The sequence below is a fragment of the Scyliorhinus canicula genome, chromosome 15 (genome assembly GCF_902713615.1).
Source record: "Scyliorhinus canicula chromosome 15, sScyCan1.1, whole genome shotgun sequence".
Taxonomy (NCBI): domain Eukaryota; kingdom Metazoa; phylum Chordata; class Chondrichthyes; order Carcharhiniformes; family Scyliorhinidae; genus Scyliorhinus; species Scyliorhinus canicula.
The window spans coordinates 16,267,823-16,282,689 of NC_052160.1; the positions used below are offsets into that span (position 1 = coordinate 16,267,823).

Sequence of the window (14,867 nt, forward strand, 5' to 3'; positions counted from 1 at the left end):
AAATACAATAACTGCTTGGTGCTGCAACCTGACCAATGAAATGTTAGCCTATAAATTGGATAAAATCCAGTTACACTATCCAAAATTTGAATTAAGATATGCAGTACACTCTGGTGCTGCTGGGAAGTGGTAGAATGCAAACCTTAAAATTCTTCGGGCGGTAATTTTTTTAAAAATATTTTTATTCTCCTCCTTTTTCACATTTTCTCCCAAATTTACACCCACCAACAATAAACAATAATCCGCAACAAATATGTCAATCCCCATAACAATAACAACGATCCCATCCTCCCACCAACCCCCAAACATTAGCCAGCGTGTTTACATGAACAAATTACAAAAAGGAATCAGAGATTACCCATAGTCACCATTAATACACACAGATCCCGCCCCCCCCCCCCCCCCCCCCCCCCCCCCACAAAGAATCGGCTCATCCTCGCCCTCGTGAGGTGTGCTCTGTATACGACCTTCAGCTGTATCAGCCCCAACGTCGCATAGAGGTGGAGGCATTCACTCTCCGGAGCACCTCACACCAGACCCCCTCCTCTATAACCTCTCCCAACTCTTCCTCCCACTTTGCTTTGATCCCTTCCAGTGGTGCCTTGTCTTCTTCCAAAATAGCTAAGTACACTGCTGACACTACCCCCTTCTCCAGTCCCCTTGTCTTCAGCACCTCCTCCAGCAATGTGGAGGCCGGTTCCTCCGGGAAGCTCTGTATCTCCTTTCTGGCAAAATCTCGAACCTGCATGTATCTAAACATTTCTCCCTGCTCCAGGCCATACTTTGCTTCCAGCTCCTTCAATCCTGCAAACCTACCCCTAAGAAACAAATCTTTTAGCATCTTAATCCCCTTCTCTTCCCATTTCCGGAAATTTCCATCCCACCTCCCTGGCTCAAATGTGTGGTTCCCCCGAATAGGCATTTCCCTTGACCCTGCCCCAACCCGAAGTGTTGGCGAAACTGCCTCCATATTTTCAATGAAGCTATTATTCTTTGGGCAGTATTTAATGTGTTTTTCCCCTACCCACCCCAATCAAGAGAGTTTCAGGAGTCAGGAGGCCATGTAATCGGTTGAGATGGAGGCCCTGCTACCCCCTTCCTATCCTCGGTGGAGGGGTGGGTGGGCTTCAGTCACATCTACTCTGGGCTTAATCCAATGACCCAACATCGGGGGGAGAGGGGGGGCTACTGCCTTTTCCTTTTCCTCTAAACCCGCCTTCTCCTCCCCCCTCCCCCACTCACTGCTCACTGTGACCCTTAGCCCAACTCTATTTACCATTTTCCAGGGATCTAGTGACGATCCATGTGCGTCTACTTGGAATGGGAGAGCTGCCAGCTTCTGAGTGGCCAACAGCTTTTGGGGACAGAATTTCTGCTGCCTGGGGGACGTGAAGCAATTAGATGTTACTTGTGATGCTGGGAACCTCGTGGCAAGATTCCCACAGCCAATTAGGTACATAACTCGCATGGGATTCTTGGAGATAGTTTTAGTGAAGGTGCTGCCGCTTTTGGTGTTGGAGGTTAGGTTCACCCACCCCTCCTCCAACCCCCACTGTTCTAAGGTTATTTGGTGTTTTACTGAGAGGTCTGGAAGTTTGTGTGGTTGAACATTGGTAATACATAACTATAGGCATCTCCAAGGTAGTGTATTGACCAAACACTGCCCTCACACTGGCTTCTGCTAGACTCTCTCTACAGATAGTATATCATCATGGGACTGTCTACATCATAATGTGGGCAGTCCTGTTTCCATAGTGCCACATTAGCCCTCACTAATCCGAAACCCATTATACTGTATGCCACCCCCCACCCCCCTACTCTTTACCCAAACATATTTACAATGCAGTCTTTAGTTCCATAATACCCCATCTCCCCCCACCTCAGCTCAAGTCTTTAACTTCACATTCAGACAGTCTGAAGACGTTATGATTCTTCTAGATCTCATTTTTATCACGTTGAGAGGAGTGGTATCCTCAGTTGCTTTGGGCTGATTTTGTTGGCTCAGAGTTGAATTAGTAGTATTCACAGTTTTTGACACTTGGGTGTCTCCTCCTGATATTCCACTTTTTGTGCCCCTTATCGACAATCTGCCTGCTTGTTTGGACAAGTGGGTTTGTCACGTTCTTTTCGGAGGGAATATTTGCTCTGTTCATTGTTAGAGTGGATAATGTTTTCTTTCTCTGTGGGGGTGAGCATGTTCTTCCTGGAAGTTGACATTTCCAAAATTGAACCTTCATTTCTACTTGTTTCACAATGTCAGCTAAATATTGTTTATTCATATTTTCCAGTTCTTTTTCATTCATCTTGGCAACTATTCTGTTGAGTTCAGTTGTTTTTGATTCAGAGTCAATCTACAGAACCTTTATACAAACTTAACAACTTCATCTCCGCATTTGTTTCCTTTTGAAATTTTTGTTCCTTGGTCACCGGCCGCTTTCAGTTCACTCGAAAGATCCTCAATTTGTTTCTTAGAATTTTCCTTATCTGCTTTCAAATTCTGGATTTGCTCTTCCTTTACTGCACATTATGTTCTTCAGATTGGATTGAAGTTCTAAAATGTCATTGCTCTTTTAACAGTGAAATTCTAACATTTCATCAGTTTGGTGTTAATTCTGCACTCAGCCAACTGTTCTGATTAATCAGCAATCCCTTTTCCTACTAATTCTGAGTCTTTTCATGATCCAAGTATTTTTCACAATATTTAATAACGGTTTCTGATACTTGAAATTCATCAAGTTCTAATTGAAGATCAATCTTTATTGAATTTTCTTCAATAAGGTTATCATTTGAGTATTTCAAGTCCTACTTTCTGTAAGCAACACGGTAATGTTCTCATCAGGTCCTGTTTATCATTAGCAAACGCATCTTTCATCCATGAACATTGGTTCTTTGCACTGAACAGCTTCTCCTAAGCAGAGCATGATTCCACTATGCTAACCGCCAACACATATTTTGGAATTTTACTTCTGCCTATTGGTTCTGAGACTTTTTACATTCCTCTGTGAGAACTTTCAGTTGGCTACATGGTAGCAGAGGTAGAAAACATCTTTTCCTACTGTCGAACTCCAGCTGAAGTTTTTCTTCTACTTGTTGCCCCTGTACACAACAACTCTTCAACTTCATCTTCTCCTTTCCCTTCTACAATTCCAAAACTCTGTTGTTCAGTGATGTTTTTCATTGTCCCGCACACTTCAGTATGAATGTACTGTAACTGTATTTCCTCTTTAAATGCCTGTATATCAGATTGCAGCCTGTTATTTGCTTCCTGGATCATAAAATATCGCTGAGCCTTCTTTGTCAACTGGTCCTTCAGTTCTTTCCAGTGACACTAAATTAATTTTGCTTGTCTTTGTAATTTTCCAGAGGAACAATTTTGTCCTGAGGGATCTTCGGAGCATGTGATGCTCGTGTAACAGGCTTCTCTTTTCTTTGAGAAGCTCACTGTTTCTTCTTGAATTTTTTTGTACTTCAACAGAGTCTTTGTTCTGTTGTTCCTCCATTCTGTTCTTCAAGACAGTCTTCATGCCGCAGAAGTGCTATGTATTCCTTTTGCAATTTATTTTAAAGAACAATTAACTGCACTTTCAACTGTTAATATTCTTATCGATATCTTGCCAACTTACGCTGCACTTTAATGCATTGCTTTGGCATGACTAATAGATTCAATACAGCTTTTTCTGAAGCAGTATTCAGTATCTTTTATAACTTTTCTCCACGTTTTGTGAGTGGCATCTATTTCCGCCGGGATGGATCTATGGTTTCTACAGATGGGGGCTGTAGCAGACATGTCATCAAGTTTGAAGTGGTGTCTGAGCTGGTTCCAGGACCTTAGAGTGGCAGCCACCACCGGGCTCCTCGAGTACGTTGTTGGGAAGAATGGGAGTGGGACTGTGGCCAGTGCTCATAGGGATGTTCCAATACAGGTCACCTTCATCTGTACCCATTCAGTTTTTGGTAAAGAAGTTTGGCCTATCTGAATGCACATTAATCACGAACTGTCTTTGTTTCCCCACAGATTGAATTTGTGACGGAACTGCCCAAGACCATTAGTGGGAAAATCAAAAGAAGTATATTACGAAAGAAAGAATGGGAGAAAAACACTGAGGCCTAAATCATTTTTTACAACATCGTAAAGAGGAATCATTAATAAAAAGCAAAAATTTTAATTCAACTAATTATTTGATGACAATATAAATTATATGTTAACTGATTGATTTGTTAAAGTCATAATAGCATATGGGTTTTGTTGAAAATAATAAAGGATGCTTTCATTATAAAGTTGCAGAATTTCCTTTTACCCACTACTTGTTAATACCCACTATTTGTTAATAGAAAACAATCAAGTTGAAGAGTGACACATCCAGCCACTCCGTTTTTGGGTCCCAAATGATATGTTAGAATACCGACAGTGCAGAATGAGGCCATTCAGCCCACTGAGGGTGCATCGGCCCTCTGAAAGAGCACCCTACTCTCTATCCCCGTAACCCCACCTAACCTTTGGGCACTAAGGGCACTTTAGCATGGCCAATCCACCTAACCTGCACATCTTTGGACTGGTAGGAAACCGAAGCACCCAGACGAAACCAGGCAGTCACAGGGAGAATGCACAAACTCCACACGGACAGTCACTGAAGGTCAGAATCGATCTTGAGCCCCTGGCGCTGTGAGACAGCAGTGCCAACGACTGTGCCATCTTGCCGCTCATATTGTGTAGTTGTTGCTGCAATTTGAGAGATTTCATACTTTGAAGAATAACCATAGGCTGGATTCTCCATTTGGGAGACTACATTCTCCCGCCGGAGTAGAATCGCACCTGGTCTGCACTGGCGCTAGGAATGGCACCCAGGAGTCACATCCCTACCATAGAACATATCCATGAGGTGACCCAATCCCCCCTTCAGAGATCCCTGCCATCCGATCCCCATAACAGAGACCCCCATCAGACTTGCATATCAGAGACGCCCCATATCAGAGACTCTCCATATCAGTGATCCCTCCCACCCCATTACAGCAGTCCAGCAGAATTTTTGAAAAACCACTGCTTTCTCACTTAACTATCCCTGAACCTGCTGCCTCAGACAGATGTGTAGAAAACAGCAGCTGTTACTCCGTAGAAATCAAAACGCATCACAAGGCTTTAAACCCCATCAGTTCCTATGAGCTGTGAGGTTTCTATTCACTTAGGGGCTGTTTAGCACAGGGCTAAATCGCTGGCTTTGAAAGCAGGCCAGCAGCACGGTTCGATTCCTGTAACAGCCTCCCCGAACAGGCGCCGGAATGTGGCGACTAGGGGCTTTTTACAGTGACTTAATTTGAAGCCTACTCGTGACTTTCATTCACTTTCAAAAAAAATAGCTTTTAGTAGTCTGTAATTGACGGGTAATAGCTGCTAAACTGCTAGGTATTTGGATTGTTTATTTTCATCTCCATTCATGCTTGAACGCTTCTCAAGTATCCTGCTGTAAACTTAACCACGATGTTTATAAACATCTTGCTATGATTGACAGGTCATCACATCAAAATCTTTCTGCTGAGAAAAAGAAGTGAAAGCTCTCATCTCCTAGATGTATATACAGGTGGTAGAGAATCCACCCCCATGTTTCGCTCAATATTTAGCGTGAAATCAAGATATTTTTATTTAAATATTAAGCCAAAATATAGCGGGGGACTTCCGGTGGCGTGGGCGAGCAGGGCAGCCGCAGCTAAAAGAGCTCCCGCCGGTGGCCACAATTCTCGGCGATTTCGGGAAATCCCTGAGTTTTAACGTACCCCCCGACTATCATCGGCATTGGGGGGGTGTTGCGAGCAGCCGGCGAAAAACCCCGGGTGGCGGGGGCTGAGGCGCTGGGCCCAGAGTGGCGTCGAGGTGAAAGCAGTGGGGGCAGAGCTACGAGGAGGCCGAGGCCAGGGCAGTGGGGGCAGAGCTACGAGGAGGCCGCGGCCAGGGCACAATGTAAGTCGGGTGCTCCACGGCGGATGGCTCCCACCTAGGAGAAGCCTGGTCCCAGGGGAGCTCTGGGTGAATGCAGAGGAGAAAGAGAAGATTTAAGGAAGTTTGGTGAAGGTTTTTTTCTTCTCTTCCCCCCTCCCCCCCCACCCACTTTTTTTTTCAAAAGAAAAAATAATAATTCAGATTGATGAAGGACAGGAGGGTGGAGAGAGGAGAAGAGAAAGAAAGTAAAAAACAATAAGCCGCTAAAGAATGCAAAAAGCTGCGTCGAAGAAAGGAGGAAACACGGGTTCGCCGCTGAAGGAGAAGACGAATGAAAGTGTTGACCGGATGGTGGAAGCCGAACTGCAAAGCGGGGCCGCGCTACTTACGATGGAGAAGATGACCAAGGTGATGGCGGTGGAGCTGGAAAAATAGTTTGCGAGGCACATGGAGGCCTTGAGGAAGGAGACGGCGGTCGTATTGAAGTCATTGGTGGAGGAAGCAATCGCCAAGGTGGCGGTGGCAAAGGCTTTGGCCAAGGTGAGAGAGCAGGGCAAGAAGATGAAGGAAGTGGAGGAGGCCGTGTCATGACACAGCGACCAGGTCACCTCGATGGGGTACGAGCTGCGGAGGGTTGTGGAGGTTAACAGAGGACACCGAGCAAAGCTTGAAGACATGGAAAACTGCTCAAGGCAGCATAATTTGAGAATTGTGGGCTTGCCCGAAGGGACAGAGGGCCCAAGGCCAACACAATACTTTGCTAAGAAGTTGGCGGAGCTGATAGGGGAGGGTGAGAACCCCTCCCGGTACGAGCTAGAACGGGCTCATTAAGGACGAAGCCCAAAGTGAACAAGCCGCCAAGGGCAGTAATTATCTGCTTCCATAAGTTTTGCATGAAGGAGAAGGTATTAAGCTGGGCAAAGCAGAAGCGGGAGGTGCTATGGGGTGGTACTGCGGTTCGGATCTACCAGGACATGACGGTGGCAAAAAGAAGAGCGGCGTTTGGGTGAGTGAAGGTGACATTGTACAAGGGGGTGTGATTTGGTATGGTGTACCCAGCGAAGTTGGGGGTAACGTACAACGGCAAAGACTTTTATTTTGAGACAGCGGATGCGGCTGAGACGTTCGTGAGGGCAGAAGGCTTGGGACAGACGTGAAGAGCGGAACTGGAAGAGAGACTGTGGCCTGTGTTTGAACAGCTGGAAAATGTATAAATGTTATAACTTTATTTTTACGGATTTGTATTGTAATTTACTTTTCTTTGCATTGTTACAGAGTTCAAGTTAATGGTGGGTTGATTGGTGTTCTGTGTTGCGACGGTTAAATGTTATGTTAGTGAATTGTAGGGGTTGGATTGTTGGGTTTGTTTTGTTTCTTTCTCTGGGACTGGGTGGAAGGGGACGATATGTCTTGCCCTGGATAGCAGGCTTCAATGGACCTACGAGGCGAGCGAGAGGGGGGGAAGGGATGGATGTTGGAGGATGTTGTTTCAGGGGGAAATGTAGGGGGGTTCTCGGGAGGGGCAAAGGGGTTCGATGTTAACAATGGACAGGGGCAGGTCAGGCTTATGGGGCAGGGCCCGGGGGTATGATGATGGTGGATAAGAAAGGTGGGGGGGGGGGGTGGTGAGAGACCCCCAGTAAGGATAGTCACGTGGAACGTGAGAGGGCTAGGAGGTCCGGTCAAGGGTGCTTGCACATCTTAAAAGTTTGAAAACCGATGTGGCAATGCTGCAGGAGACTCACTTGAGGGTGAAGGACCAGGTGAGACTTAAAAAGGGCTGGGTTACCCAAGTGTTTCACTCTGGATTTAATGGAAGGGCTCAAGGGGTAGCGGTGTTGGTCAACAAAAGGGTACGCTTCCAGATGGAGAAGGTGGTGGCAGAGCAGGAGGGTAGATACGTGATTGTGGCAGGGGTGCTGGAGGAGAGATTAGTGGAGCTGGTAAGTGTATACGGTCCCAATTGGGACAATGTGGGATTCGCGAGGAAGGTGTTTGGGGCCATTCCCAACTTGCACACACACAAGCTGATTATGGGGGGGGACTGGAACTTGGTGCAGGAGCCAAGGTTGGACAGATCATGGCCGCGCTCGCTGGTCCCATCAGGGGGCAGGGGGGGCGAAGGCGCTGGCTGGGCTAATGGTGAAAATGGGAGGGGTGGACCCTTGGAGGTTCCTGCACCCAAGGGAACAGGAGTACTCATTTTTCTCAGCAGTCCATAAGGTAAACTCGCGGATCGCCTTTTTTGTGGTGGGAAAGGCTTTACTGGCTGGAGTCAAGGGGTCGGAATACTCTGCAACTGCAGTGTCAGATCACGCTCCACATTGGGTGGATATGGTGCTGGAGAAGGGGGTAGCGCAGAGGCCAGGGTGGAAACTGGATGTGAGGCTTTTGGGGAACCAAGTATTCTGTGAGAAAATTGAAAAGGTAATTAAGGAATATGTAAGTTTCAACTGTACGGGTGAGGTGTTGAAGGCAGTGGTGAGGGGTGAGGTAATTTCAATCAAGGCCAGTGTGGACAAAGAGGAGAGGTTGGAGCGGCAGAGGGTAATAGATGAGATGTTGGAGGTGGATAGTGATGTGTTGGGTACTCTGGATCTGTGGAGACTGCATTTACCTTAGCAGTAACATATACAGGCTACCAACACTTGAAATACTACAACACTATTTTATTAAGCTAGGAACTGTTGAACATACTTGCACTGTGGGTCGACACTATGTTAGATTAAACTGAAGACCTATGCCTATCCTGACCAGTCTAAACTGTTAGCACGTGGTGAAGATCTGTGCTGTGAGCTGCGAGCTCTGTCCTGCTCAGAGGCTGCATCCGAATGAGCGGGAAAACTAGTGCCCTCTGGCTTTATAGTGTGTGTGCTCTAACTGGTGATTGGCTGCTGTGTTGTGTGTGTTGATTGGTCTTGCAGTGTGTCAGTCAGTGTGTGTCTGCACCATTATATACTGATGTGTATATTAGGACATATAGGAGTTATGCAGAGGATGGGGATCCAGCGAAGCTGGAAAAGAAGAAGGAACTACAGGCGAGCTTCGACCGACTATCCACCAGGAAGACGGTGCGCCAACTGTGACGAGCAAGGGGTGCAGTTTATGAACATGGAGATAAGGCAGGTCAGCTCCGTTGGGAGGCAGCGGCAAGGGAAATTCTTCAGGTAAGGGATGGGGCCGGGAAGTTGGTGGTGGCTCCGGAGCTGATTAACAAGGTTTTTGAGGAGTTTAATGAGAGGTTGTACAGGTCAGAGCCACCCGGGGGAGACCGTGAGATGCTGGAATTTCTAGATGAGTTGGAGTACCCGAGGCGAGGGGAGGGGGACAGGGTTACATTAGAAGGAGCAATATTGGAGCAGGAAATAAAAGATGCGATTGGGAGGATGCAGTCAGGGAAGGTGGCGGGGCCGGATGGGTTTCCGGTGGAATATTATAAAAAATTTAAGGATAAATTGGCACCCTTGATGGTGGGGATGTTTGAAGAGGCTATAGGGAAGGGAGTGCTACCACAAACCTTGGGGAAGGCATTGATTTCACTGTTGCTTAAAAAAGATAAGGATCCAACGGAGTCTGGGTCGTATAGGCCCATATCACTTCTGAATGTGGACGCAAAAGTATTGGCGAAGGTACTGGCGGGTAGGCTGGAGGAGTGCCTCCCGAAGGTGATAGGTGAGGATCAGACAAGGTTCGTGAAAGGGAGGCAGCTGTTTTCGAATATTAGGAGGGTTTTGAACGTCGTTATGGCACCGGCGGAAGGGAAGGAAGCAGAGGTGGTTGTGGCATTGGATGCCGAGAAGGCGTTTGATCGGGTAGAATGGGGGTACCTGATGGCAGTGCTGGAGAGGTTTGGGATTGGACCAAGATTTGTGAACTGGGTAAAGCTATTATATAAGGAGCTGAAGGCGAGTGTCCGCACGAACAAGATCAGCTCGAGATACTTTTCTCTCCACCGTGGGACGAGACAGGGATGTCCTATGTCCCCCCAGCTGTTTGCACTTGCAATTGAGCCGTTGGCCATCGCATTAAGAAGTTCGGGAGCATGGAAAGGAATAGTGCGGGGATGGGGGGGGGGGGGGGAATAGAGCATAGGGTGTCCTTATATGCCAGGGTGTCCTTATATGCCGACAACTTGCTGCTGTATGTGTCGGAACCGAGGAGGAATATTGGAGTTACTGCGGGTATTTGGATCTTTCTTGGGGTACAAGCTGAACCTGGACAAGAGTGAGATTTTGTAGTGTGTTTCGGCCGGGGGTGGGGGCAGGGGTGGGGGGGGGGGGGGGGGGGGGGCTGTATTTCACAGGGCTGGGACTCACTTTAGGTATTTGGGGGTGCAGGTTCCCGGGAGTGGGGAAGGCTTCGCAGGTACAAATTTAACCTAACATTGTTTTCTGAATTAACTTGTGTGCTGTATATGGAATCTTATTCAATGGGAGACAAAGCAAAATTCCATCCATATTTATGCATTGCACCCGGCACAAATCCAGCATCTGGCATTGCCTAGACTTACCTTGAAATTAATTAGCCACCAGTTCTCTAAGGCAGTGTTTACTTCAAGAAGGGAGATGGAAGTCTCTTCCTGAGACACCTAAACATAGTGTTCAGAATACACAGCATTTTAGTGGGTGGGCTTCCTACCAATCTTTTAGTCAGTGGCAAGGAATACTTCGCCCCTTGAAATCTAACGGACTAGAATATAAAACATTCAAACATGCTCCACCATTCAATAAGATCCTGATCATCTTAACCCCACTTTCCCACACTAACCTCATATCCTTTGATTCCATTTATATCCTGTTGCTCGTTTTGCTAAGTGTGCTTTACACTTAATTTGCTCTGTTTAATCACCTTGCTCTAGAGTCGCCAGGTATCTTTATGATACCATCACAAGGTTCAAGTTCAAGTGCTGATCAATACCTCAATACACCAGTTAGTAAGGTTCAAATCAAAACACATTTATTATATACACAGTCAATCGCTACTCATGCATAGAATACTATTCACTAGACTATCACTAACACTAACAGGCCAATACTTAGCTTTGGAAAAGGGACCCACTAGGTCAGGGGAACAATTGGCCTCTCGTTCGATCCTGAGTCTGCAGGCTTCCAGCTGGTATGGACTAATGGTTAGGAGCGCCTATCTCGTAGCGTGCGTTAACTGGACACTTACTTGGTTGGTGCAGCTGCTAGGCAGGTCACGGTCAAGAGTACTTTTGAGCTGCTGAGAGACCCTGCCAAGAAGCTGTTAGGCCGGACCCTGCCAAGAAGAACAAATTGAACTTGGGGACTCTACTTTATAGTCCCCAGGGGCTTCGCGCCCTTTTGGGCGGACCCCGTACCTGGTTCCAAGTGTTTGGACTGAGTTCTGATCACTTGGATCGATTTCTCCAATACTGGAGCTGTTCCCTGATCGCTGGGCAGTTCTTAAGTGTCCGTTGGCCTTCCTTTGTTTTGGCTCCCACTGGCACCGAGGAGTCTGGTTTGGTCTTGATTACTCTTAATGTTACCAATTGATATTGCGAACAACGTGAAGGAGACACATCCTGAGTGAGTGAGACACATCCAGAGTGGGAATTGGAACTTGGTAATTTGGTGCCGTGAGGTAATCAGGAAAGATAAGTGGTAAGTCTAATTTTGCTGTTTTTCAGTTAAAAGTGCAGTGTGTAGCTTAGTGTCTGTTTGGCTGAAGCTGCCCCCACCCTACTTGCTGAGAGGCAGTTATCTGTCAGTCACCTGAGGCCTGTTTAGTGGCACAAGGGTGTACATTGTATTCTTATGTTTGAATCTTAAGTAGTGTGTCACCTAGTTAACTGAGGTCTGTATAAAAGACAGACAGAAAGCGTACTCAGCAAGCTTTGGGCAGGTGAAGAAGACACATCCTGAGTGAGTGAGACACGTCCAGAGTGGGAATTGGAACTTGGTAATTTGGTGCAGTGAGGTAATTCGGTGCAGAGTGGGAGAAGGTGCTTTTTCCCAACGTTTTATTTTCTTTCTTCTGGCCTATAACTGTTAATCTGCAGGGAGAGAACCAGAGAGCATCCTGGGAAGGTAAATGATTTTATTACCTTTTCAAATTGTGTGTGTGGGGGTGGGGGGGGGGGGGGGGGAAATACTTAAGTGACATCACAGTAAAGCTGTGATCTGATTGGCTGGTTGGGAATCTTAAATTTGGGGAAAAAAATATTGCAACACAAATCTAATTGATTAACTAGACAGTGGTGTAACTAAACCTGAGGGCAGTGATCGGTATTTAGCATTTAATTTTACAGTAAAAATCATCTAGCGTCAGGGCCATATAGTTAATTGTAACTCACTCCGACAATAATTCAACTGTTTATTTTAAATTAATTAATTAGTGCTTAAATGTCACTCAGTGGGGTGCAGTGCTCCAACTGTGAGATGTGGCAGATCTGTGACACTTCCAGCGTTCTGGTTGATTATATCTGCAGCAAGTGTAACCAATGGCAGCTCCTCACAGACTGCGTGGTTTGGTTGGAGCAGCAATTGGATGCACTTAGGAGTAGGCACGTGGCGGAAAGCGTCATAGATAAGAGTTATAGAGACTGGTCAGACCCAAGGTGCAGGCAAAGAGATGGGTGACCACTAGAAGGGGCAGGCAGTCAGTGCAGGAATCCCCTGTGGTTGTCCCCCTCTCGAACAGGTATACTGCTTTGGATACTGTTAGGGGGAATAGCCTATCAGGGGAAAACAGCAGCAGCCAGAGCAGTGGCGCCATGGCTGGCTCTGGGTCAAAGCGCAGAAGAGCAATAGTGATAGGGGACTCTATAGTCAGGGGCACAGATAGGCACTTCTGTGGATGTGAAAGAGACTCCAGGATGGTATGTTGCCTCCTTGGTGCCAGGGACCAGGATGTCTCAGAACGGGTAGCGGGCATTCTGAAGGGGGTGGGCAAAAAGACAAAGGTCGTTGCACATATTGGTACTAACAACATAGGCAGGAAGGGGCATGAGATCCTGCAGCAGGAGTTCAGGGAGCTCGGCAGAAAGTTAAAAGACAGGACGTCTGGGGTTGTAATCTCGGGATTACTCCCTGTACCATGTGCCAGTGACGCTAGAAATAGGAAGATAGGGCAGCTAAACACATGGCTAAACAGCTGATGTAGGAGGGAGGGTTTCCATTATCTGGACCACTGGGAGCTCTTCTGGGGCAGGTGTGACCTGTATAAGGACAGGTTGTATCTAAACTGGAGAGGCAGAAATATCCTGGCCGCGAGGTTTGCTAGTGTCACACGGGAGGGTTTAAACTAGTATGGTAGGGGAGTGGATACCGGAGCAATAGGTCAGAAGGTGAAACATTGAGGGAGAACTAGGGAATAGGGCCAGTATGGCTCTGAGGGAGAGCAGGCAGCGGGTCTGGTGGCCTGAAGTGCATATGTTTTAATGCAAGAAGTATAATGGGTAAGGCAGATGAACTTAGAGCTTGGATTGGTACTTGGAACTATGATGTTATTGCCATTACAGAGACCTGGTTGAGGGAAGGACATGATTGGCAGCTAAACGTTCCAGGATTTAGATGTTTCAGGCGGGATAGAGGGGGATGTAAAAAGGGTGGCGGAGTTGGGCTACTGGTTAGGGAGACTATCACAGCTGTACTACGGGAGGACACCTCAGAGGGCAGCGGGGCTATATGGGTCAAGATCAGGAATAAGAAGGGTGCAGTCACAATGTTGGGGGTTTACTACAGGCCTCCCAACAGCCAGCGCGAGATAGAGGAGCAGATAGGTAGACAGATTTTGGAAAGGAGTAAAAGCAACAGGGTTGTTGTGATAGGAGATTTCAACTTCCCCAATATTGACTGGGACTCACTTAGTGCTAGGGGCCTGGACGGGGCAGAGTTTGTAAGGAGCATCCAGGAGGGCTTCTTAAAACAATATGTAGATAGTCCAACTGGGGAAGGGGCTGTACTGGACCTGATATTGGGGAATGACCCCGGCCAGGTGGTAGAAGTTTCAATAGGGGAGCATTTCGGGAACAGTGACCACAATTCAGTTATTTTTTAAATGCTGGTGGACAAGGGTAAGAGTGGTCCTAGGGTTAATGTGCTAAATTGGGGGAAGGCTAATTATAACAATATTAGGCGGGAACTGAAGAATCTAGATTCGGGACGGATGTTTGAGGGTAAATCAACATCTGATATGTGGAAGGCTTTCAAATGTCAGTTGGAAGGAATTTAGGACCAGCATGTTCCTGTGCGGAAGAAGGATAAATACGGCAAATTTCTGGAACCTTGGATAACGAGAGATAATGTAGGCCTTGTCAAAAAGAAAAAGGAGGCATTTGTCAGGCCAAAAGGCTGCGAACAGATAAAGCCTATGTGGAATATAAGGAAAGTAGGAAGGAACTTAAGCAAGGAGTCAGGAGGGCTAAAGGGGGTCATGTAAAGTCATTGGCAAATAGGGTTAAGGAAAATCCCAAGGCTTTTTACACGTACATAAAAAGCAAGAGGGTAGCCAGGGAAAGGGTTGGCCCACTGAAGGACAGGCAAGGGAATCTATGTGTGGAGCCAGAGGAAATGGGTGAGGTACTAAATGAATACTTTGCATCAGTATTCACCAAAGAGAAGGAATTGGTGGATGTTGAGTCTGGAGAAGGGTATGTAGATAGCCTGGTTCACATTGAGATCCAAAGGATGAGGTGTTGGGCGTCTTGAAAAATATTAAGGTGGATAGGTCCCCAGAGCCTGATGGGATCTACCCCAAAATACTGAAGGAGGCAAGAGAGGAAATTGCTGAGGCCTTGACAGAAATCTTTGGATTTTCACTGTCTTCAGGTGATGTCCCGGAGGACTGGAGAATAGCCAATGTTGTCCCTTTGTTTAAGAAGGGTAGCAAGGATAATCCAGGGAACTACAGGCTGGTGAGCCTTACGTCAGTGGTAGAGAAATTACTGGAGAGAATTCTTCGAGACAGGATC

At 46.8% G+C, this 14,867-nt stretch overlaps 1 protein-coding gene across 6 annotated transcripts in view; it reads left to right on the forward strand.

The window, feature by feature from the left end:
* The window catches only part of LOC119978905 (acyl-coenzyme A synthetase ACSM3, mitochondrial-like), a 104,078-nt gene extending 99,800 nt beyond the window's left edge, over positions 1–4,278 (forward strand). For all 6 annotated transcript variants that reach the window (XM_038820839.1, XM_038820836.1, XM_038820835.1 and 3 more), the window contains one exon: positions 4,016–4,278. In XM_038820839.1, coding sequence (XP_038676767.1) covers positions 4,016–4,111 — 96 coding nt within the window. In that variant the 3' untranslated portion in view covers positions 4,112–4,278. The remainder of the gene's footprint in view (positions 1–4,015) is intronic.
* Positions 4,279–14,867: the final 10,589 nt, after the last annotated feature.